Below are 26,591 nucleotides of genomic sequence, written 5' to 3' on the forward strand. Positions count from 1 at the left end.
AGCAGCACTGGGATCTCCTTAGTAACAGGCGGCCCCTCTCTCTGGCCCCTTTGTCACGATGGCAGGTGGGACTGGCGAGATGACGTAACCCAACTAGAATTCCCACCAGTCTGATGGCTCCAATATTCTGCACTCCTGGAAGAGGCAGTACGGAGGAGGTGGAACTCACAAGAGCGTTAAAGTCCTGGGATGAGAAGGTTGACCTATGAGGAGAGCTTGAGTAGACTGGGCTGATACTCTCTGGCGTTTAAAGGAATGAGAGGTGATCTCATTGAAATATATAAGATTCTGAGGGGGATTGACAGGATAGATGCTGAGAGGTTGTTTCCCCTGACAGGAGAGTCTGGAACTAGGGGGAGTATAGTCCCAGGATAAAAGGGTTGGCCTTTTAAGACTGAGATGAGGAGGAATTTCTTCACTCAGAGGGTGGTGAATCTTTGGAATTCTCTACCCCTCAGGGCTGTGGATACTCAGTCATTGAATATATTCAAGGCTGAGATCGATAGACTTTTGGACTCTAGGGGAATCAAGGAATATGGCGATAGGGCGGGAAAGTGGAGTTGAAGTTGGAGATCAGCCAGGATCTTATTGAATGCCGGAGCAGGCTCGAGGAGTGGTATGACCTACTCCTGCTCCTAATTCTTATGTTCTTATGTTCTTAAAGTCACAAAGCGATCGGCTGCTGTAAGAACAGAGTCTAGTGTGGAATAGGTCCAATCTCTGCTTCTCTCTACTTTCTCCTACCAGTAGGTCTGGTACATCCATAGCAGCCTGTCAGTGGTGCAATTTCCAGCCGCCCCACTCCAGCGGCACCCCAGCCTCACCAACAATGGTAAGAGTGCCTGGCCACTGTATGTAAATCGCCTGAGCCTCATACCGAGGGTTTTCATGGGGTATAGTGAAGGCAAACTCCAGAAACCTAGAACTTTAGAACATAGAAAGATCCTGGAGTGTTAAACCCCTTGAAAATGGTGCTGTCCTAAAATCCTGATCAATTCTGACAGGTGCCAATACTGTGAATCCTCTTCATATTTCGGTAAATTTAGGCCATAGTATCATCACCCAATGGAATGCTAACTGGCTGGAATCCTAATGGACATCTCTGTAAACAATGCAGTGGTTGCATTCACGACATAAGAACATCAGAAATAGGAGCAGGAGTTGGCCATTTGGCCCCTCGAGCCTGCTCTGCCATTCAATAAGATAATGGCTGATCTGATTGTGTTAACTGGTGACACTCTTCTGTAGCACCTTCTAAACCCTTGACCTCTGCCACCATTAAGGACAAGGGCAGCAGGTGCATGGGAACACCACCACTTCTAAGTTCTCCTCCAGGTCACACACCATCCTGACTTGGGCATACGTCATCGTTCCTTCATGGTCGCCGATTCTCTCTGGATTTCCTTACCTAACAGCACTGTGCGATTACCTTCACCGCATGGACTGCAGCGGTTCAAGAAGAAGGCCTTCTCAAGAGCAACTGGGCAATAAATGCCTGCCTTGCCAGTGACACCCATATCCCCAGAATGAATTTAAAAAACCTCACATGAGTCCAACAATTCATTTATATAAAAAACAATGATGTGATCGACTGAATGATAGGAACATTTTAAACACATACAAAGGTATACCGTTGACACTGGCGCTACACTAGGCTGTTTCGGAAAGTAGCACCTAATCTTTCATACATCCCGACTTGAATATTATTGATGTGAAACATGAACTAAAAATACGTTTATGTCTGACATCAGTCCATGGCAAACTTCTCATGCACAGAAATTTGATAGCAGTTGCAGGGTACGAGATTCCACACCGCTGAGAGTAATTCATTATCTTCAAAGAAAATGAATGAGTTATGTTAATTAGGACGAGACTGGTGAGTCCCTTTGAAGTGTAGCCCATAGGCTAAAAAACAATTTACTAATTAACCCATGACTGGCCGCAGCCCTTCAAAAGATGTATCTATATATTACACTTAGAAAAATTAAACAGCACAAATTCACAATTTGTGATCGTAGACTGATACAGTACAGAAGGAGACCACTCGACCCATTGTGCCTGTGTGGGCTCTTTAAAATGTGTACAGTTACCTTTGCCGCTAGGTTCAAAATAGAGAGTGGGCACTTACAACACAAGTTGGGCGTGGAACTTACTGGAATGCAGCAATCTACGTCAATGTATGTGTTGGAGGAGGAAGCACAGTAAAAGAGAAAACAAAAAGACTTGGATTTATATAGCGCCTTTCATGACCACCGGACGTCTCAAAGCACTTTACAGCCAATGAAGTATTTTTGGAGTGCAGTCACTGGTGTAATGTGGGAAACACGGCAGCCAATTTGCGCACAAGCAAACTCCCACAAACAGCAATATGGTAACGGCTTGTTATGTTGTTATGTTGATTGAGGGATAAATATTGGCCAGGACACCGGTGATAACTCCCCTGCTCCTCTTCAAAATAGTGCCATGGGATCTTTTACATCCGCTTGAATGAGCAGATGGGGTCACGGTTTAACAGCTCATCGAAAAGACAGCACCTCCGACAGTGCAGCACTGCACTGGGAGCATCAGCCTAGGTTTATTTGTGCTCAAGTCCCTGGAGTGGGACTTGAACCCACAATCATTTAACTCAGAGGCAAGAGTGCTACCCACTGAGCCACAGCTGACACAGAAACAAAATGGTATTGCTTTCATTGACACCCGGTGAGATGGGCCATACCGAATTTATATTACACAGCCGTTACAAGTGGCTGCCCTGCCTTTGGTTGCAGCAGTGCAACATAAATCACAAGAAAATAGTGCTTCCGTTAACACAAAGCGCCGCCTCGAGAAACAGTGTACCGCCCGTGCCACAGATGGGAAGCAGAAATGTTCCTCTCCATTGTCTCAAGCTGGAGCATGTTGGCCATTCATTCCCTCCATCACTGGTGCCCCCTGGCTGCAGTGTGTACCATCTACAAGATGCACTGCAGCAACTCGTCAAGGCTTCTTCGGCAGCACCTCCCAAACCTGCGACCTCCACCACCTAGAAGGACAAGGGCAGCAGGTGCATGGGAACACCATCACCCCTACGTTCCCCTCCAAGTCACACACCATCCTGATTTGGAAGTATATTGCCGTTCCTTTATCATCGCTGGGTCAAAATCCTGGAACTCCCTCCCTAACAGCACTGTGGGAGTACCTTCACCACACGGACTGCAGCGGTTCAAGAAGGCGGCTCACCACCACCTTCAAAGGGGCAATTAAGAACAGACAATAAGAATATAAGAACATAAGAATTAGAAGCAGGAGTATGCCATTTGGCCCCTTGAGCCTGCTCCACCATTCAATAAGACAATTTCTTCTAAACTCTGGAGAATATAGGCCTAGTGTACTCAATCTCTCCTCATAGGACAATCCCCCATCCCAGGAATTAGTCTGGTGAGCCTTCGTTGCACTCCCTCTATGGCAAGTATATCCTTCCTTAGGTAGGGAGACCAAAACTGTACACAATACTCCAGGTGCGGTCTCACCAGGGCCCTATATAATTGCAGTAAGACGTCTTTACTCTTATACTCAAATCCTCTTGTAGTAAAGGCCAACATACCATTTGCTCTCTTAATTGTTTGCTGTACCTGCATGTTAATACGGGGTACGGGGATAGTGCAGGGAAGTGGAGTTGAGGTCGAAGATCCGCCATGATCTCATTGAGTGGTGGAGCAGGCTTGAGGGGCCGAATGGCCTAGTCCTGCTCCTAATTCTTATCTTCTTATGTTAACTTTCAGTGACACCGAGGTCCCTCTGAACACCAACATTTCCCAATCTCTCACCATTTAAAAAATACATGCTGGCCTTGCCAGCGATGCCCACATCCCATAAATGAATTTTTGAAAATGTTATCGACAGCCTTTACTGTAACAGAGAGCAGCCACATCATGCAGCACTTCCATTTGAAGGTGTATGCAGGACATACTCTGACCACAAGGCACAGTGAAAGGCTGTTGGGACACAGCAAACCATTACCCTGGGCCACTGGGATCCCGCAGTCACGCAAGCCCGCTGCACATGTCCATGTCAGCTATAGAAATTACCTGCCATTGCAGATCAGTCAGCAATAAAAGAAAATAAGTCAGTAAAATTGGAAAAAAATAATCTGTGCCTTTTCCCATTCAAGAATTGCAGCAGGCAACATCGGAGATTCACTTCACCCTTAGGATCTATTTTTCAAATCCAGCTCCAAATTAAACAATGGAGCCTCTGCTATTGGTAAGGATCCTATGTGAAGTGAACTTTGAGAACCTCAAGGCAGTTCTTAAGGGGACACAAGTCTATGGTATGAAAGTACCAATAACTCAACACGAGCTGGTACTCAATTGGCATGTCACACTGACAGCCCATAAGGATGGCTGATCAGGGAAATACGTGTAAAGAATGGACCTGTAGGCTAATATTGGGACTCCTGTTTGATTAGATATTGGCAATTATGATTGATGAAATTGCTGAAAATATGGATTCTGCTGTTGGGAAATATATTTCAGTGATTTCTTCCGTTATGAGGCCTCATTTGTAGCAAATTCAGTGAGACTTTGCTCCTGGAGTGGAACCTTGCTGCAAAGGTGGGTGGGTTGGAGGATGAGGACTACGGTGCTTCAGCCGTATTATTTGCTCGCGCTCCCATTCTACGAAGCTCTGGTCTGGGAGCTGGGATTTCGCCGCAGCTCATTTAAATGGAAAATCGGCGGACGATTTGCCGCAAGAGCCGTGCAAGAAGGGCGGCTCGCCATCAATCTCCCCGTGAGTTTCAGGAAATTGCTGCTCTTGCGCATTGACTGTCGATTAAACTTGCCGCAGAGGTCAGGCCCGGTACTGAACAGCATAAGGACCCTTTAATCTGTAATCTCCTCCAGCCCCACAATCTCCCCCCCTCCCCGCCCCCCCTCCCCCCGAGATGTCTGGGCTCCTCTAATTCTGCTCTCCTGAGCAATCCTGATTATAATCGCTCCACCATCGGCGGCCGTGCCTTCTGTTGCCTAGGTCCCAAATTCTGGAACTCCCTGCCTAAATCTCTCCGCCTCTCCACCTCTCTTTCCTCCTTCAAGACGCTCCTTAAAACATACCTCTTTGACCAAGCTTTTGGTCACCTGCACTAATTCCTACTTATGCAGCTCGGTGTCAATTTTTTATCCCATAATACTCTTGTGAAGCGCCTTGGGATGTTTCACTACGTTAAAGACCCTATATAAATATAAGTTGTTGTTTAATGATGGGATTTATATTCCTGCAATGCTACTCAATCTTTTTGGCCCAGAAAGGGAACAATTGAAATTGTGGAGTCTCATTCTTGCAGGTAGTAAATTGTTCTTAGCACGTTTTAAAATATGAATTTGTTTCTTTTAGAATTTTTCTTACTTTTTCCTTTACATCTCTTTTTTCTCTCACTCTGAATCCAATCTTTCTTTCTCTCTCTTTATTTCTCTCCCTGTGCCTGATTTGGCTTTAATTGACCCTCCGTCTCCATTGTCCTTGTTTCTCTCTCAATCCTTAACTCTCACGGGCTAAGGAGTCAGACAGTGGGTCACCATTGTTCACCGAGAGCCCAGATGCCCCGTTGCCAGCTCACAATTCCAACAACCTCATGCGCAAAACAACTTTCAGCCGAAGGGTGAGGGAAAAAGGCTAACGTCTCCTTATCTGTCATTGTGCAAGCTTCCAACAATTGCTACTTGATTTTGTGACCAGGAAGGACAAAGGATTAACCAAACTGACACAGTGGGGGCAACTTTATCCTAACCCATTCACATCAGCGGGCGGGTTGTCAGCTGGCTGTTTTATCACCAGCACAGGTGGGTTTTTAAATTAATGCCCATTACCAGTTTGTACGGTATGCACCTGTGAGTATGCTCACAGGTTGAAACGTTGGGCCCGCGGAAAGTCAAAGGCCGTCCCGGAGATGGAACCTTATCAAAGATAAAGGATGACCATATTGTTGCCTGAAACAGGCAGCTGAGGAGAAAGGAACAAAAGCTGTAGAGCTGCTGCACGGAGCAGTCCCGTGCAATAGGTTTTTAAGTCGGTTCACGGGCTCCCAGGCCGCCTGCAATTTCTGCGGTCTGGAGGATTCCGTGTTCCATGTTTTTATGGAATGTGCGAGGTTGCAGCCCCTGTTCCACTATTTAAAGCGGCTGCTCCTGAGATTCTGGCTGCACTTCAGTCCCACACTCCTGATCTTTGGGCACCCTGTGCAGAGGGGAGCGGGTAGGTCCGAGGGCCTCCTCGTAGGACTGCTCCTGGGCACGGCCAAGGGGGCCATCAGCCGGTCCAGGCAGTGGGCGGTCGAAGGGGCCGTTCAGCCCGACTGCCTGCCTCTCTTCCGCGGTTACATCCGGGCCAGGGTGTCCTTGGAGATGGAGCACGCGGTGTCCACCGGTACGCTCGCGGCCTTCCGCGAGAGGTGGGCGCCGGAGGGACTGGAGTGCATCATCACCCCCGGCAACCAAATTTTAATTTGATTTTATATGTTTTAAAATCTAATTTGTTTTAATTGCTGGTTTCAGTGTCCCCCTCCCCTTTTATAGGGGGCACTTGTATATATTTATGCTTTTAGTGCCCCCAAAAAAACAAAAAACCCACAAAAAACACAAAAAAAAAAGGGCATTGATAAGTGGTTAGAGTGTCCCCCAGATTAGGCGGCACTTGATTTAATTAATTATGGTTTTCTCCAAAAGAGTTGTAGAGCTGCTGCATGGAGCAGTCCCGTGCAATAGGTTTTTAAGCCAGTTCACGGGCTCCCAGGCCGCCTGTAATTTCTGCGGTCTGGAGGAGTCCGTGTTCCATGTTTTTATGGAATGTGCGAGGTTGCAGCCCCTGTTCCATTATTTAAAGGGGCTGCTCCTCAAATTCTGGTTGCACTTCAGTCCCACACTCCTGATCTTTGGGCACCCTGTGCGGAGGGGAGCGGGTAGGTCCGAAGGCCTCCTCGTAGGACTGCTCCTGGGCACGGCCAAGGGTGCCATCAGCCGGTCCAGGCAGCGGGCGGTCGAGGGGGTCGTTCAGCCCGACTGCCTGCCTCTCCTTCGTGCGTACATCCGAGCCAGGATGTCCTTGGAGATGGAGCACGCGGTGTCCACCGGTACGCTCGCGGCCTTCCGCGAGAGGTGGGCGCCAGAGGGACTGGAGTGCATTATCACCCCCGGCAACCAAATTTTAATTTGATCCACTAATGTTAAAGATGAATTTGTTTAATCTGTCGGTTTTAGTGCCCCTTTAAACAAGGGGGCAGTTGAATTATTGGTTTTACAAAAATAGTGTAGAGCTGTTGCTATGCGGGAATCCTCCCTTTATCTATTGGGGACTTGGCCTGGAGGGTGTTGCATGGAGCAGTCCCGTGCAATAAGTTTTTAAGTCAGTTCACGGGCTCCTAGGCTGCCTGCAATTTCTGCGGTTTAGAGGAGTCCGTGTTCCACGTTTTTATTGAATGTGTGAGGTTGCAGCCCCTCTTCCAATATTTGAAGGGGCTACTCCTCAAATTCTGGTTGCACTTCAGTCCCACGCTCCTGATCTTTGGGCACCCTGTGCGGAGGGGAGCGGGCAGGTCGGAAGGCCTCCTCGTAGGACTGCTCCTGGGCATGGCCAAGTTGGCCATTAACGGGTCTAGGCAGAGGGCAGCTGAGGGGGTCGTTCAGCCCGACTGCCTGCCTCTCTTCCGCAGTTACATCCGAGCCAGGTTGTCCCTGGAGATGGAGCACGCGGTGTCCACTGGTACGCTCGCGGCCTTCCGCGAGAGGTGGGCGCCGAAGGGACTGGAGTGCATCATCACCCCCGGCAACCAAATTTTAACTTGATTGGCAACGTTCCCAGTTAATTTCTAAATTTGTGGGGCATTTGATTTAAAAGTTTTACCAAAGTAGTTGTAGAGCTGTTGCACAGTGAGTGGCTTAGCCAGGCACGTGATGTTCACAAGACTCAATAAAACCCCAGTCAGTTGGGTTTAAGGGATCCACGAGTTGTGAGCTTAGTGGATGAAGTGGTAATGTGTAGTGTGATTGTTAAACCTTTGTTAATAAACCAATTAATTCCTAATAGCAATGTGTTGCTATGAATTCTTAAGCAAAGAACCCACGAAGCAAATACGTTACAGCCGCCCGACGAGATAGGTTAAAATGACCCCCGGAAGGACACACAAAAGAAGTGCCAGAGCGTTTAACGGGATGACGCCTATCTGCTGGGGTTGCAGTTTGAGCACTGGCTTCACTGTCAGATGATGCCAGCATGATGCAGCACTTCTGCTGTTTTATTGATGTACTGCATCGGACTTCTGAAATTGCATTTTAAATCTTCCCTGTGCGTGTGCGTGGCGCTGAGCACCAGTCTCAGAAGATCAGCTGGCTGCTGCTTTTGATGTAGTGTTCGGAACAGAGCAGGGCGCAAGGGCTGAGTGCAGCTACATCTTGTTCCGACCTGGCTAGCCGAAAGCAAGCCGACCCTCTGATTTAATCACGCAGAACAGGGACCATCTGCAGAACAGCGAACGGAAGCCAAATGTGCAACGGCCCGGGGACTCTGCATTTTGACTTCCCCCCCCCCGCCCCCACCCCATTTAAGTTTAAAATATAACCGGTGCAGGATTCAGATGATGCACGCACTTGTGGAAGTTGATGTCACGAGCCCATCCTCTCCAGAGTGGCTGTTTCTGGGTGGGAATGTCGGACGCAGAGTGGTGGTGCTGTTGGAATGAGGCCAGTCAGTGGGTCTGTCCTTTGGTGTCCCCAATACATGCAGCTTTTGATGTGATTGATGGGATCCACGGGCACAGGAGCTAGGTGCACTGGCGGCTTTTAAACAGGCCAGAGCAGAGTCATCTTCCGAGCACTTTGCAACTTAGAGTGGCTAGCTGGAGACCGGAGAAAAGCCTTGAACTCTAGTCTGTGGACACGCCGGTATTGTTCTTGATCTTTCCGCTAACAACGCGGAATTGCTTACTGCTTCAAATAGTGCGAGGCTTAATCTTTGGAGTTAAGAGCGCAGGGAATTGGATGGTAAAAGGCCGTGTAATGCTGATGCCTACGTGTGTTATGCAGCACTGCTATTACAGCAGGAACTAAGCACTTCCTCTTCCTTTCAGGCGACGTTTAACAGAAAGGGCCTGTTTCATTATTTCAGCTTGGCAGGTAACAACAGAGCTCACAGCACTGAGCAATGCCTCTGTGGCAAAGAATGGATTTAGTATTGATTCGATGCAGTAATAATGGTGTATGGCATATTTAGAAGAGAATGAAGTAAAAAAAGAAAAGGATTACAGGATCAATAAGAGGACATTTACATCTGCAAAGGCAAATCTCTCCATCACAACATTGATTCTGTACTGAGTCGCTGGGCATGGCATTACGGGTGATCAAAGTGACCTAAGGCAGGCAGTCACCAGCAGGAGTTTTCATCAGTGAGTACATTGGAGCGGAGGAGATCACCAGAACTGCCTCATCTCACGGCCGACTATATCATTTACATGTGCTCCTGTTAATGCCCCTGTTCAATGCTGGGCACTACAAACTAACACAAAAGAGCTTGATGTCACGGGGTTCGGAGCGAAAGGAGCCCCTCAACGTTTGGAAATTTGGCAGGGATTGAAAGGGAGAAGAAAATAGAAGTCGCTCTCAGGAGCAGTCTCCATACCACAGGGCCTCTTAAAGAAAGGTCCTTCTGACTGGCGTGTGTGTGTGTGTGTGTGTGTGTGTGTGTGTGTGACACCTGTAGCAGCAGGATGATAGGTGTACTGATTACCCTTAATTACCTACTGCAGGAAATGCTAAAGCAGCTTCAGAGCAAACTGGAGCAAGAGGCTTGCAACTTGGCTTCTACTGGGAGGATCGAAATTCTGGATCAGCTGAAAGGTAGGACACGCACTAATATCTTAATATGCAACGTAAAGATTACAAAACCCTCTGAGAAAGTATTTTAACGTTTTTATCTATCAGAAGAAAACTAAATCTCTCCAACCATCACAACCTCTCTTCCTCCGAATTTTGCGGGGGGGGAAAACAGCCAAGGAAATTAGCTTCATGTTGTTGATTACCCGCTCCAAGCGATCATTTGGTGCCAGCCGTGGCTCAGTGGGCAGCACTCTCGCCTCCGAGTCAGAAGGTTGTGGGTTCAAGTCCCACTCCATGGGAATTGAGCACAAAATCTAAGCTGACACTCCAATGTAGTGCTGAGGGAGTGCTGCACTGTCTGAGGTGCTGTTTAACAGATGAGATGTTAAACTGAGGCCCCGTCAGCTCTCCCTCAGGTGGATGTAAAAGATCCCATGCCACTATTTCGAAGTAGAGCAAGGGAATTATCTCCAGTGTCCTGGCCAATATTTATTCCTCAATCAACATAACAAAAAACAGATTATCTGGTCATTATCACATTGCTATTTGTGAGAGCTTGGTGTGTGCAAATTGGCTGCCTCATTTCCTACATTACTACACTACAAAATGTACTTCATTGGCTGTAAAGTGCTTTGGGACGTCCGGAGGCCATGAAAGGTGCTATATAAATGCAAATACATTCTTTCTTATTTGAGGCGTAGAAGAGTAAAGATTGGCTGAGTGTGTCAAAAATGCGACAAAGCTAATGTTTGGTGCAACTATTTTCAGCTTCGAGTACAGGCCCGTGACCACAGGATGAGTTACAATCTCTCACCCTCGATGCAGAGGCAGAATTGAACCATCAGTGGTGCATTGAAGTCTAACATGCCAGCTCCTCGGTTTAATTTACATCACAGTAATTCCACAAAGTGCGCTAGGGTTACAGCCCTGCTCTAATGGGCAATGTCCCTGCCAACAGTATTATAATCATAAAAATAACTAGCATGTAAACCCAGGACTGATTTTGAAGGCAATCCTTTTATCCCAACGTGTCTGTTTTGTGACATTACCCAAATCCTGTTTCCTCAGTTCTCGATTGTAGCACCTCACAACAAATCTACCTTGCCTCCGATTAATTCCCCCTCTTCTGTTTTATTATTGCTATCCTACCCCTTCCCCCAGCCCCGGGGATGTTATTGTGATTAGTGCAGCACTTGCTCTTGCTGTACAAGCTTCCAGCAATTGTTTTCCACTTGAGGAGTGCCACTGCAATTGATTTTTTTTTAATTATTTGTTCATGGGATGTGGGTGTCACTGGCAAGGCCAGCATTTATTGCTCATCCCCAATTGCCTTTGAGTGACTTGCTGGGCCATTTCAGAGGGCAGTTAAGAGTCAACCATGTTGGTTTGGATCTGGAGTCACATATAGGCCAGATCGGGGTAAGGACGGCAGATTTTCTTCCCTAAAGGACATTAGTGAACCAGATGGGTTTTTATGACAATCCGGTAGTTTTATGGTCACCATTACTGATATTAGCTTTTTATTCCAGATTTATTTAACTGAAATTAAATTCCCTCACTGCCATAGGTGGGATTTGAACTCATGTCTCTGGATTAGTAGTCTAGGCCTCTGGATTACTAGCTCCAGTAACATAACCACTATGCTACCTTACCCTCATTTTGTGGGTGAGAGAGGATCCTGACTAAACCTCTTCTGCAAGCATAAGAACATAAGAAATAAGAGCTGCAGTAGGCCATACAGCCCCTCGAGCCTGCTCGGCCAGTCAATGGCTGATCACTGACCTCCACTTTCCCACCTGATCTCCATGTCCCTTGATTCCCTTAGACACCAAAAACCTATCTATCTCAGCCTTGAATATATTCAGAGACTTGGCATCCACAGCCCTCTGGGGCAGAGAATTCCAAAGATTCTCAGCCCTCTGTGAAGAAATCCCTCCTCAACGCGGTCTTAAATGGCCTACCCTTTATCCTGAGACTGTGCCCCCCTAGTTCTAGACACTCCAGCCAGGGGGAAACAACCTCTCAATATCTAGCCTCTCAATGCCCTTCAGAATCTTGTTTCAATGAGATCACCTCTCATTCTAAACTCCAGAGAGTATAGGCCCATTCTACACGATCTCTCATCATAAGACAGCCCTCTCATCCCAGGAATCAATCTAGTGAACCTCTGTCGCACCGCCTCCTTAGATAAGGAGACCAAATCTGTGCACAGTGCTCCAGCTGTGGTCTCTCCAAGGCCCTGTACAATTGTAGCAAGACTTCCTTACTCTTATACTCCAACCCCAATGCAATAAAGGACAACATGCCATTCGCCTTTCTCATTGCTTGCTGTACCAGCATGTGTTTCTTGCACAATAAAGACGTCAATGAATTAGTTGAGGCTGAATGCCCAATCACTTCGGTTTGGGAAATTAAGTTTGTTCACCGAATGCCGAGGGTTGGAGTTTGGAGCTGATGTTTTTTTTAGTGCATTGTGGAGTTTTACTTGGAGCTGGTGTTCAGAAAGACTTGCATTTATATAGCACCTTTCATGACCTCAGGATGCTCCAAAGCGCTTTTGTAGCCAATGAAGTATGTTGGCAGTCAGCCTAGACAGTGAATGTTGATATGTCTGACTATCGGTGGATGGGGACAGACGGACGAATGTGACAATCAGAGCCAAGCCCGCTCCTGTCCTCACACGGTGTCAGCCCAACAGGCCTGTCCAGTAGAGGTTGCTGGATAGCGATCAGGAGTGGAAACTCAGTCAGATGTTCTCCTCCTTAAGCCAGGGATGCTGAGGCCAATGCCAGTGCCCTTTCAGGAGCTCTGCCTGAGATGGGACTTGTGTTTCCCTGGTCTGGATCGCCCTGCTATTGCACCAGGAGATCCGGCATAGCCCCACATGCAAATTCTACCCCTGTGTTGCAGCTTACAGCTGTTCACACCTACTCCAGTTGCAGGAGGTACACATATGGTCGTGTAGGCTTATCTGCAGAGATTAGATTATGTGGGTACGTAATGCACAGCGCTGTCACACCAATACAAATTTGTTGATGTAGTTTTCCAGTTGACCTGTAGTTAAACTAATCCCATTAACTCGACTGGTGAGTTTTCACTGCACCTATTTGACACAGGGTAAATGTTCTTCTGTAACATCCGAGGTGGATTGATGTGTTCACAGTACAGTGCAGCCTCAATGATCAGAGCTTTAGGTGTGGGACCAATGGAAGTCACGAGAGTGTATCTGTAAACATAGAAACATAGAAACATAGAAAATAGGTGCAGGAGTAGGCCATTCGGCCCTTCGAGCCTGCACCGCCATTCAATGAGTTCATGGCTGAACATGCAACTTCAGTACCCCATTCCTGCTTTCTCGCCATACCCCTTGATCCCCCTAGTAGTAAGGACTACATCTAACTCCTTTTTGAATATATTTAGTGAATTGGCCTCAACAACTTCTGTGGTAGAGAATTCCACAGGTTCACCACTCTCTGGGTGAAGAAGTTTCTCCTCATCTCGGTCCGAAATGGCTTACCCCTTATCCTTAGACTGCGACCCCTGGTTCTGGACTTCCCCAACATTGGGAACATTCTTCCTGCATCCAACCTGTCTAAACCCATCAGAATTTTAAACGTTTCGATGAGATCCCCTCTCATTCTTCTGAACTCCAGTGAGTACAAGCCCAGTTGATCCAGTCTTTCTTGATATGTCAGTCCCGCCATCCCGGGAATCAGTCTGGTGAACCTTCGCTGCACTCCCTCAATAGCAAGAATATCCTTCCTCAAGTTAGGAGACCAAAACTGTACACAATACTCCAGGTGTGGCCTCACCAAGGCCCTGTACAACTGTAGTAACACCTCCCTGCCCCTGTACTCAAATCCCCTCGCTATGTAGGCCAACATGCCATTTGCTTTCTTCACCACCTGCTGTACCTGCATGCCAACCTTCAATGACTGATGTACGATGACACCCAGGTCTCGTTGCACCTCCCCTTTTCCTAATCTGTCACCATTCAGATAATAGTCTGTCTCTCTGTTTTTACCACCAAAGTAGATAACCTCACATTTATCCACATTTTACTTCATCTGTCATGCATTTGCCCACTCACCTAACCTATCCAAGTCACTCTGCAGCCTCATAGCATCCTCCTCGCAGCTCACACTGCCACCCAACTTAGTGTCATCCGCAAATTTGGAGACACTACATTTAATCCCCTCGTCTAAATCATTAATGTACAATGTAAACAGCTGGGGCCCCAGCACAGAACCTCGCGGTACCCCACTAGTCACTGCCTGCCATTCTGAAAAGTACCCATTTACTCCTACTCTTTGCTTCCTGTCTGACAACCAGTTCTCAATCCATGTCAGCACACTAACGCCAATCCCATGTGCTTTAACTTTGCACATTAATCTCTTGTGTGGGACCTTGTCGAAAGCCTTCTGAAAGTCCAAATACACCACATCAACTGGTTCTCCCTTGTCCACTCTACTGGAAACATCCTCAAAAAATTCCAGAAGATTTGCCAAGCATGATTTTCCTTTCACAAACCCATGCTGACTTGGACCTATCATGTCACCTCTTTCCAAATGCGCTGCTATGACATCCTTAATAATTGATTCCATCATTTTATCCACGACTGATGTCAGGCTGACCGGTCTATAATTCCCTGTTTTCTCTCTCCCTCCTTTTTTAAAAAGCGGGGTTACTTTGGCTACCCTCCACTCCATAGGAACTGATCCAGAGTTTATGGAATGTTGGAAAATGACTGTCAATGCATCCGCTATTTCCAAGGCCACCTCCTTAAGTACACTGGGATGCAGTCCATCAGGCCCTGTGGATTTATCGGCCTTCAATCCCATCAATTTCCCCAACACAATTTCCCAACTAATAAAGATTTCTCTCAGTTTCTCCTTCTTACTAGACCCTCTGACCCCTTTTATATCCGGAAGGTTGTTTGTGTCCTCCTTAGTGAATACTGAACCAAAGTACTTGTTCAATTGGTCTGCCATTTCTTTGTTCCCAGTTATGACTTCCCCTGATTCTGACTGCAGGGGACCTAAGTTTATCTTTACTAACCTTTTTCTCTTTACATATCTATAGAAACTTTTGCAGTCCGTCTTAATGTTCCCTGCAAGCTTCCTCTCGTACTCTATTTTCCCTGCCCTAATCAAACCCTTTGTCCTCCTCTGCTGAGTTCTAAATTTCTCCCAGTCCCTGGGTTCACTGCTATTTCTGGCCAATTTGTATGCCACTTCCTTGGCTTCAATACTATCCCTGATTTCCCTTGATAGCCACGGTTGAGCCACCTTCCCTTTTTTATTTTTACACCAGACAGAGATGTACAATTGTTGTAGTTCATCCATGCGGTCTCTAAATGTCTGCCATTGCCCATCCACAGTCAACCCCTTAAGTATCATTCGCTAATCTAACCTAGCCAATTGACGCCTCATACCTTCAAAGTTACCCTTCTTCAAGTTCTGGACCATGGTCTCTGAATTAACTGTTTCATTCTCCATCCTAATGTAGAATTCCACCATATTATTGTCACTCTTTACCAAGTGGCCTCGCACAACAAGATTGCTAATTAATCCTCTCTCATTACACAACACCCAGTCTAAGATGGCCTCCCCCCTAGTTGGTTCCTCGACATATTGGTCTAGAAAACCATCCCTTATGCACTCCAGGAAATCCTCCTCCACCGTATTGCTTCCAGTTTGGTTAGCCCAATCTATGTGCATATTAAAGTCACCCATTATAACTGCTGCACCTTTATTGCATGCACCCCTAATTTCCTGTTTGATGCCCTTCCCAACAACACTACTGCTGTTTCGAGGTCTGTACACAACTCCCACTAACGTTTTTTGCCCTTTGGTGTTCTGCAGCTCTACCCATATAGATTAGAAACATAGAAACATAGAAAATAGGTGCAGGAGTAGGCCATTCGGCCCTTCGAGCCTGCACCACCATTCAATGAGTTCATGGCTGAACATGCAAATTCAAGGGGTATGATTTCTCGCCATACCCCTTGATCCCCCTAGTAGTAAGGACTTCATCTAACTCCCTTTTGAATATATTTAGTGAATTGGCCTCAACTACTTTCTGTGGTAGAGAATTCCACAGGTTCACCACTCTCTGGGTGAAGAAGTTTCTCCTCATCTCGGTCCAAAATGGCTTACCCCTTATCCTTAGACTGTGACCCCTGGTTCTGGACTTCCCCAACATTGGAAACATTCTTCCTGCATCCAACCTGTCTAAACCCATCAGAATTTTAAACGTTTCTATGAGGTCCCCTCTCATTCTTCTGAACTCCAGTGAATACAAGCCCAGTTGATCCAGTCTTTCTTGATAGGTCAGTACCACCATCCCGGGAATCAGTCTGGTGAACCTTCGCTGCACTCCCTCAATAGCAAGAATGTCCTTCCTCAAGTTAGGAGACCAAAACTGTACACAATACTCCAGGTGTGGCCTCACCAAGGCCCTGTACAACTGTAGTAACACCTCCCTGCCCCTGTACTCAAATCCCCTCACTTTGACGGCCAACATGCCATTTGCTTTCTTCACCACCTGCTGTACCTGCATGCCAACCTTCAATGACTGATGTACCATGACACCCAGGTCTCGTTGCACCTCCCCTTTTCCTAATCTGTCACCATTCAGATAATAGTCTGTCTCTCTGTTTTTACCACCAAAGTGGATAACCTCACATTTATTCACATTATACTTCATCTGCCATGCATTTGCCCACTCACCTAACCTATCCAAGTCACTCTGCAGCCTCATAGCATTCTCCTCGCAGCTCACACTGCCACCCAACTAAGTATCATCTGAAAATTTGGAGATACTACATTTAATCCCCTCGTCTAAATCATTAATGTACAGTGTAAACAACGGAGGCCCCAGCACAGAACCTTGCGGTACCCCACTAGTCACTGCCTGCCATTCTGAAAAGTATCCATTTACTCCAACTCTTTGCTTCCTGTCTGACAACCAGTTCTCAATCCATGTCAGCACACTACCCCCAATCCCATGTGCTTTAACTTTGCACATTAATCTCTTGTGTGGGACCTTGTCGAAAGCCTTCTGAAAGTCCAAATATACCACATCAACTGGTTCTCCCTTGTCCACTTTACTGGAAACATCCTCAAAAAATTCCAGAAGATTTGTCAAGCATGATTTCCCTTTCACAAATCCATGCTGACTTGGACCTATCATGTCACCTCTTTCCAAATGCGCTGCTATGACATCCTTAATAATTGATTCCATCATTTTACCCACTACTGAGGTCAGGCTGACCGGTCTATAATTCCCTGTTTTCTCTCTCCCTCCTTTTTTTAAAAGTGGGGTTACTTTGGCTACCCTCCACTCGATAGGAACTGATCCAGAGTCAATGGAATGTTGGAAAATGACTGTCAATGCATCCGCTATTTCCAAGGCCACCTCCTTAAGTACTCTGGGATGCAGTCCATCAGGCCCTGGGGATTTATCGGTCTTCAATCCCATCAATTTCCCCAACACAATTTCCCGACTAATAAGTATTTCCCTCAGTTTCTCCTCCTTACTCGACCCTCTGACCCCTTTTATATCCGGAAGGTTGTTTGTGTCCTCCTTAGTGACTACCGAACCAAAGTACTTGTTCAATTGGTCTGCCATTTCTTTGTTCCCCGTTATGACTTCCCCTGATTCTGACTGCAGGGGACCTACGTTTGTCTTTACTAACCTTTTTCTCTTTACATATCTATAGAAACTTTTGCAATCCGTCTTAATGTTCCCTGCAAGCTTCTTCTCGTACTCCATTTTCCCTGCCCTAATCATACCCTTTGTCCTCCTCTGCTGAGTTCTAAATTTCTCCCAGTCCCCAGGTTCGCTGCTATTTCTGGCCAATTTGCATGCCACTTCCTTGACTTTAATACTATCCCTGATTTCCCTTGATAGCCACGGTTGAGCCACCTTCCCTTTTTTATTTTTACGCCAGACAGGAATGTACAATTGTTGTATTTCATCCATGCGGTCTCAAATGTCTGCCATTGCCCATCCATAGTCAACCCCTTAAGTATCATTTGCCAATCTATCCTAGCCAATTCATGCCTCATACCTTCAAAGTTACCCTTCTTTAAGCTTTGGAACATGGTCTCTGAATTAACTGTTTCATTCTCCATCCTAATGTAGAATTCCACCATATTATGGTCACTCTTCCCCAAGGGGCCTCGCACAACGAGATTGCTAATTAATCCTCTCTCATTACACAACACCCAGTCTAAGATGGCCTCCCCCCTAGTTTGTTCCTCGACATATTGGTCTAGAAAACCATCCCTTCTGCACTCCAGGAAATCCTCCTCTACCGTAGTGCTTCCAGTTTGGCTAGCCCAATCTATGTGCATATTAAAGTCACCCATTATAATTTCTGCACCTTTATTGCATGCACCCCTAATTTCCTGTTTGATGCCCTCCCCAACACCACGACTACTGTTTGGAGGTCTGTACACAACTCCCACTAATGTTTTTTGCCCTTTGGTGTTCTGCAGCTCTATCCATATAGATTCCACATCATCCAAGCTAATGTCTTTCCTAACTATTGCATTAATCTCCTCTTTAACCAGCAATGCTACCCCACCTCCTTTTCCTTTTATTCTATCCTTCCTGAATGTTGAATACCCGTGGATGTTGAGTTCCCAGCCCTGATCATCCTGGAGCCACGTCTCCGTAATCCCAATCACATCATATTTGTTAACATCTATTTGCACAGTTAATTCATCCACCTTATTACGGATACTCCTTGCATTAAGACACAAAGCCTTCAGGCTTGTTTTTTTAACACCCTTCGTCCTTTTAGAATTTTGCTGCACCGTGGCCCTTTTTGTTCTTTGCCTTGGGTTTCTCTGCCCTCCACTTTTCCTTATCTCCTTTCTGTATTTTGCTTTTGTCTCCTTTTTGTTTCCCTCTGTCTCCCTGCATTGGTTCCCATCCCCCTGCCATATTAGTTTAACTCCTCCGCAACAGCACTAGCAAACACTCCCCCTAGGACATTGGTTCCGGTCCTGCCCAGGTGCAGACCGTCCGGTTTGTACTGGTCCCACCTCCCCCAGAACCGGTTCCAATGCCCCAGGAATTTGAATCCCTCCCTGCTGCACCACTGCTCAAGCCACGTATTCATCTGCGCTATCCTGCGATTCCTACTCTGACTAGCACATGGCACTGGTAGCAATCCCGAGATTACTACTTTTGAGGTCCTACTTTTTAATTTAGCTCCTAGCTCCTTAAATTCGTTTTGTCGGACCTCATCCCTTTTTTTACCTATGTCATTGGTACCAATGTGCACCACGACAACTGGCTGTTCTCCCTCCCTTTTTAGAATGTCCTGCACCCGCTCCGAGACATCCTTGACCCTTGCACCAGGGAGGCAACATACCATCCTGGAGTCCCGGTTGTGGCCGCAGAAATGCCTATCTATTCCCCTCACAATTGAATCCCCGATCACTATTGCTCTCCCATTCTTTTTCCTGCCCTCCTATGCAACAGAGCCAGCCACGGTACCATGAACTTGACTGCTTCTGCCTTCCCCTGATGAGTCATCCCCCTCAACAGTACTCAAAACGGTGTATCTGTTTTGCAGGGGGATGACCGCAGGCGACCCCTGCGCTACTTTCCTTGCACTGCTCTTCCTGCTGGTCTTCCATTCCCTATCTGGCTGTGGACCCTTCACCTGCGATAAGACCAACTCGCTACACGTGCTACTCACATCATTCTCAGCATCGTGGATGCTCCAGAGTGAATCCACCCTCAGCTCCAACTCTGCAACGCGGTCCTTCAGGAGCTGGAGGCGGATACACTTCCCGCACACGTAGTCGTCAGGAACACTGGCGTCATCCCTGAGTTCCCACATGGTACAGGAGGAGCATATCATGTGACCGAGCTCTCCTGCCATGACTTAACCCTTAGATACCCTTAAATTGACAACAACAATGTTAAAAGTTACTGACTGATATAAAAAAGAAAAAGAAAAGCTACTCACCAATCGCCAGCCAATCACTTACCCCCTTGGCTGTGACGTCACCTTTTGATTTCTTTCTACTTCTTTTTTGCTTTCTCTCCTAGCTGGAGCTGTACAAGCCTCGCCTCTCTCGACGCTCCCCGGACTGCCCGACTGCTGAGCCTTTAGATTCCACATCATCCAAGCTAATGTCCTTCCTAACTATTGCATTAATCTCCTCTTTAACCAGCAATGCTACCCCACCTCCTTTTCCTTTTATTCTATCCTTCCTGAATGTTGAATATCCATGGATGTTTAGTTCCCAGCCCTGATCATCCTGGAGCCATGTCTCTGTAATCCCAATCACATCATATCTGTTAACATCTATTTGCACAGTTAATTCATCCACCTTATTACGGATACTCCTTGCATTAAGACACAAAGCCTTCAGCCTGATTTTTTAACATCCTTTGTCCTTTTAGAATTATGATGTAGTGTGGCCCTTTTTATTTCTTGCCTTTGTTTACTCGGCCTTCCACTATTGCTTTTTACCTTTCTACCATCTGTTTCTGACTCCATATTACTTCGCCCTATTTCGCTGCATAGGTTCCCATCCCCCTGCCATATTAGTTTAAACACTTCCAAACTGCATTAGCAAATGTTACCCCTAGGACATCAGTTCCAGTCCTGCTCAAGTGCAGACCGTCCCTTTTGTACAGGTCCCACTTCCCCCAGAACTGGTTCCAATGTCCCAGGAATTTGAATCCCTCTCTCTTGCACCACTGCTCAAGCCACGTATTTATTCTAACTATCCTGCTCCCTCTACTCTGATTAGCACGTGGCACTGGTAGCAATCCAGAGATTACTACCTTTGAGGTCCTACTTTTTAATTTAACTCCTAGCTCCCTAAATTCAGCTTGAAGGACCTCTTCCCACTTCTTACCTATATCGTTGGTACCTACATGTACCATGATAACTGGCTGTTCACCCTCCCTCTCCAGAATGCTCTATATATAGGTAGATCGATACTGGCACCTATATATAGGTATGTCGATACTGGCACCTCCACTGATCCCTGACCCGAAGCCCCAACTACCGTTAAATTTCACTCCTGATGTCGCCCTTCAAAGTGTCGTGCTATTTACATGAAAAAAGTAGAGGACGAGAAACAGCTGCTTATGCTGGATTCTTCTGACCCAGTGCCAGAGATTTACAAACAATCTGCTAGCTTCCCTCACAAGTAGCATTACACCTTTAATTGGCCTCAGGATGTGCCTATTTACAGCGCTTAGACTTTGTGACCATAAAGGGAAAAGCCAGTTAAACACAACTTAACCTCGGCAGCAGAATAATACACCGCATCTTCGCAACCTTGGTGTCATATTTGATCCTGAGCTGAGCTTCCGACCACATATCTGCATCATAAAGCTGCCGTAGCATCGCCTGACGCTGCCCCCTGCCTCAGCTCATCCACTGCTGAAGCCCTCATCCAAGCCTATGTTAACTCTAGACTTGACTATTCCAACGCACTCCTGGCTGGCCTCCCACATTCCACCCTCTTGAGGCTTGAGATCATCCAAAACTCGGCTGCCCGTGTCCTAACTCGCACCAAGTCCCATTCACCCATCACCCCTGTGCTCGCTGACCTACATTGGCTCACAGTTCAGCAATGCCTCCATTTCAAAATTCTCATCCTTGTTTTCAAATCCCTCTATGGCCTCGCCCCTCCCTTTCTCTGTAATCTCCAACAGCCCTAAGCCCTACGAGATGTCTGCGCTCCTCTAATTCTGGCCTCTTGAGCATCCTGATTTTAATCGCTCAACCACTGGCGACCGTGTCTTCAGCTGTCAAGGCCCTAAGCTCTGGAACTCCCTCCCTAAACCTCTCTGCCTCGCTACCTCTCTTTCCTTCTTCAAGACACTCCTTAAAACCTACCTCTTTGACCAAGCTTTTGGTCATCTGCCCTAATACCTCCTTATAAGAAAATAAGAAATAGGAGCAGGAGTAGGCCGTTCAGCTCCTCGAGCCAGCTCCGTCATTTAATAAGATCATGGCTGATCTGATCATGAACTCAGCTCCACTTCCCTGCCCGCTCCCCATATCCCCTTATCCCCTTACCGTTTAAGAAACTGTCTATTTCTGTCTTAAGTTTATTCAATGTCCCAGTTTCCACAGCTCTCTGAGACAGCGAATTCCACAGATTTACAATCCTCTGAGAGAAGAAATTTCTCCTCATCTCTGTCTTAAATGGGCAGCCCCTTATTCTAAGATCATGCCCTCTAGTTCTAGTCTCCCCCACCAGTGGAAACATCCTCTCTGCATCCACCCTGTCAAGCCCCCTCATAATCTTATACGTTTCAATAAGATCACCTCTCATTCTTTTGAATTCCAATGAGTAGAGGCCCAACCTACTCAACCTTTCCTCATAAGTCAACCCCATTATCCCCGGAATCAACCTCGTGAACCTTCTCTGAACTGCCTCCAAAGCAAGTATATCCTTTGGTAAACATGGAAACCAAAATGTGGCTCGGTGTCAAATTTTGTTTGATAACGCTCCTGTGAAGCGCCTTGAGATGTTTTACTAAGTTAAAGCTGTTATATAAGTACGAGTTGTTGTTGTTGCATTTTACACAGTTGTGATATTTTCAGGGAGATCACAGCACACACAGCCTTAAGATAGCAGAATCATCCAGAAGTCACCAGTCAGGTGGCCTGGTCCCTTTATTATAAACAGCACTGGCTGCAGTGCCACAGGAGTCCACAGTGTGGAACTACAGACATTACACTTCTCCCTCCTTAATGAAGAAGTAATTATAACAAACAATCATCATACATAACTTGCATGGCAATACATAATACAAGGATATGGACTTATTTTGCCATATTTACAAATCAAGCTTAACCACTTTTTTTCTGTTTCGAAGAGGATACCTTTGCTCTCGAACAGAACCTTCCAAACATGGTGTTGAATTTATACTCATTTGAGGCTGATCCTGAGGAAAGTTTTCCTCCAAGGGATGCCCTTAATTTCCAATTGAACTCTCTCTAACTTCAGGCTGTTTGTTTGCCTGACTCAGACTCAGACTTAAATTCTGACTTTCTCTTGGATTTGTTTCCAGAACATTGGATGTAGGATATGCTACTGGTGTGGCAAAACTATCTGATGAGTCAGAAATAATTAAATCATTCCCACCTTCAACGACTTCCATGTCTGTAGGTAAAATATCATCAATGTGAACAAACCTAACCTGTCCATGATCAAACATCATGACCAAATATGTGCGAGGACCACATATTGTCACCACTCTTCCGAGTAACCACTTCAACCGGTTATGGTGATGGTTCTTCACTTTCACCTTCTGACTTAATTTCACACTTCTCCCTTTTACTCTACCACTATCATGATTCTCTTTCTGTCTTAATTGTGTCTCTTCTACGGACTGTGCCAAGTTTGGTTTTAACAAAGAGAATCTGGTTCATGGCTGTCGTTTGAGAAACAACTCTGCTGGTGTTCTACCAGTAGTTGTGTGAGGAGTATTACAATACGTAATTAGGAAATTAACCAATTTGTAGTCCAATGACAACTGTCGTTTCTTTGGATTTGGATCCAACATCTGTTTGATGAGGGCATGTTTTACAATTTGTACAGTGCGCTCTGCTGCACCATTTGAAGCAGGATAGTACGGTGGAAGCTTGGTATGTTTCGCACCATTTTTGCTCGTGAACTGTGCAAATTCTTCTGAACGAAACTGTGATCCATTATCAGAAACAATTTCTTCTGGGAGGACAAATGAAGAAAATAATCTTCGTAAAATGTCTAATGTTTTGCTTGTTGTTATTTTCCATATTGGAAACACCTCAACCCACTTTGAATGACTATCAATCAAAATGAACAATTGTTGTCCTCGCTCAGGAAAATCGATATGTAGCCTTTGCCACACCCTGGGAGACCATTTCCATGGCTGTAATGGTACTGATGGTGGTTGCTTGCTTACCGATTGACATGTCGTACACTGACTGATGATGTACTCTATATCTTTATCAAGACATGGCCACCATAAGTAACTGCGTGCAAAACTCTTGGTCAAGCACATTCCCAGGTGCTGGTCATGGAGGTCTCCTAATAATTTGGACCTGAATTTATTTGGTATAACCACTCTTGCACCCCACATGATAAAATCTTTATTGACTGGTAATTCATTCCTACAAATGAAGAATGGATGAATATCCTTGTCTGTTACCTGGTTTGGCCATCCATTTGCAATATAATCATACATCTTTGACATAATTAGGTCACTTTTGGTTGCTCTACCAATCTCTTCAGCTGTGACTGGCAGTTCATCCATGTATGAAAAATAGAACACTTCTTCCCTATCAGGTGTGATGGGGAAGGCAATCTAGACATTGCATCAGCATTACTATGATCAGCTGATAATCTGTATTCAATATCATATGTATATGCTGACAAAATCAAAGCCCATCTCTGCATTCGGGCTGCAGCTAATGTTGGAACTGGAGACTTTGGATGGAGGATTGCTGTCAGGGGCTTATGGTCCATAATAATGGTAAACTTATGACATAAGAACATAAGAACATAAAAACATAAGAATTAGGCACAGGAGTAGGCCATCTAGCCCCTCGAGCCTGCTCCGCCATTCAATAAGATCATGGCTGATCTGGCCGTGGACTCAGCTCCACTTACCCACCCGCTCCCCGTAACCCTTAATTCCCATACAAGTATTTGTGGAACTTCTTGACCCTAAAAATTAATGCCAAAGCTTCCCTTTCAATTTGCACATAATTACGCTCACTGGCACTGAGAGTATGTGAAGCAAAAGCAATTGGTCTCTCCTCCCCACTACGTAATACATGAGAGATCACTGCCCCAATTCCATACGGAGAGGTATCACATGCTAGCTTGATCTCCTTCGATACGTCATAGTGAATTAACATGGTGCTCTCTACCAATTTGCTTTTACACTCCTTGAATGCTGTATCGCATTCTTCTGACCACTTCCAATGGACCTATTTTTTTAATAGTTCATTCAGTGGATGTAATACTGTAGCCAAATTTGGTAGGAACTTCCCATAATAGTTCCAAAAGACCCAAAAATCATCGAAGTTCAGTGACATTCTTGGGAGTGGGTGCATTTCTGATTGCATCCAGCTTTCCCTTAGTTGGATGTAAACCATCTTTGTCTACTCTGTACCCTAAGTACTGCACTGAGTTTTGAAATAACTCACACTTGCGAGCAGACACGCGTACTCTGTGCTTCTCTAATCATTTGAGGACTTCATTCAATATGTTATTATGAATTTGCCTATTTGGTGCTGAAATTAGTATGTCATCTAAATAACATACTACCCCTTCAATACCTTGCAAAATCTGGTTCATCACCCCTTGGAATATGGCAGGGGCAGAAGACACTCTAAATTGTAGCCTATTAAACTGATAAAGGTCTAGATGAGTATTTATAGTCAAGCATGGCTTGGACTCCTCATCTAGTTCAAGCTGTAAGTAGGCATTCGTAAGATCTAACTTTGAGAAGATCTGACCACCTATCAGTGTTGTGAACAAATCTTATACATTTGGCAATATATTGGGGACATTACCCTCAAGAACCTGGTTTATGGTTACTTTATAACCACCACACAATCTTACCTTACCATCGGACTTAGGTACAACAACAATGGGTGTAGCCCAATTATCTATCTTAGAAATAATGTTCTCAGTCTCTAGTCTTTTGAGTTCTTGCTCAACTTTCTCCTTGAGTGCATATGGTATGGAACGTGGCTTGCAGTAAACCGATCTAGCATCCTTCTGTACCCTGACACTCGCCTTGAAGCCTTGGATCGGACTGCCCGTTTTGAAGAACACCTTCGGATAATTCTTGATGACATCATCCTTTGATGCAAATCTCATTTCAACACGAAAAATCTAACTCCAATCCAGCTTCAGTGATCCCAACCAATTTCTTTCTAGTAAGGCAGGCTTGTCTCCTGCCACTACTATTAGAGGCAAGCTCTGAATTTGATCCTTGTATTTCACCGGTACGGTAATATGTCCTACCACAGGAATGTTCTTTCCCGAATAGCCTTGCAGCTCTTTCTTGAATTTCTCCAATGGGAAATCACGCAATTTGTCGAGGAATAGCGACTCCGGTACTACACTCACGGATGTACTAGTGTCGATTTCCATGGGTAGCTTGATTCCTGCAACTTCTATGTGGATTATGATACTTTTTGAATTGCTGTCAGTTAACTTCGTGCTCCTGATGATGTTTAGCTCTAACATCTCCTCGTCCTGTTGTTTTTCTTCCATACTATGTAGTCTCTGGGGATTTCTACTCATAGCTTTGAAAGCTGGTTTACCCTTCAGTCAGCATACCTTCGCAAGGTGCCCAGTTTTCCAGCAGAAGAAACACTCTGCCTTCACATATGGATAACTTTGAGCAGTGTGTTGTCCCAGGCACCGATAGCCCGACTTCAATGCTCTGTTACCATTGCCAGTTTCTGAGACTTTGGGGCCCAACTGCCTTTTACTTTTAACCTGCAGGCGATTCACCTCGGTTGTCTGACGACTGAAAATAGCATGAAATTCTCGGGAATATTGGTCGGCCATGTTCATTGACATAGCTGTCTGACAAGCTAAATCAAAAGTCAATAACTTCTTCTGATCGCATCATTTTTCAACCCACAAACAAAGCGGTGACGCAATGCTTGGTCCTGAAAGTTTCCGAAATTACAGTGAATAGATAGCTTTTTTAATGTTACAATGTACTCACTGATAATTTCTTTGG

General features: G+C 45.7%; 1 protein-coding gene across 1 annotated transcript in view; it reads left to right on the plus strand.

The window, feature by feature from the left end:
* apc2 (APC regulator of WNT signaling pathway 2) overlaps nt 1–26,591 on the plus strand; it is a 179,320-nt gene that overhangs the window by 37,323 nt on the left and 115,406 nt on the right. Inside the window, exon 2 of the mRNA XM_070860813.1 lies at nt 9,773–9,863. Coding sequence (XP_070716914.1) covers nt 9,773–9,863 — 91 coding nt within the window. The remainder of the gene's footprint in view (nt 1–9,772; nt 9,864–26,591) is intronic.

Source organism: Pristiophorus japonicus, chromosome 18 (genome assembly GCF_044704955.1).
Source record: "Pristiophorus japonicus isolate sPriJap1 chromosome 18, sPriJap1.hap1, whole genome shotgun sequence".
NCBI classification, from domain to species: Eukaryota; Metazoa; Chordata; class Chondrichthyes; family Pristiophoridae; genus Pristiophorus; species Pristiophorus japonicus.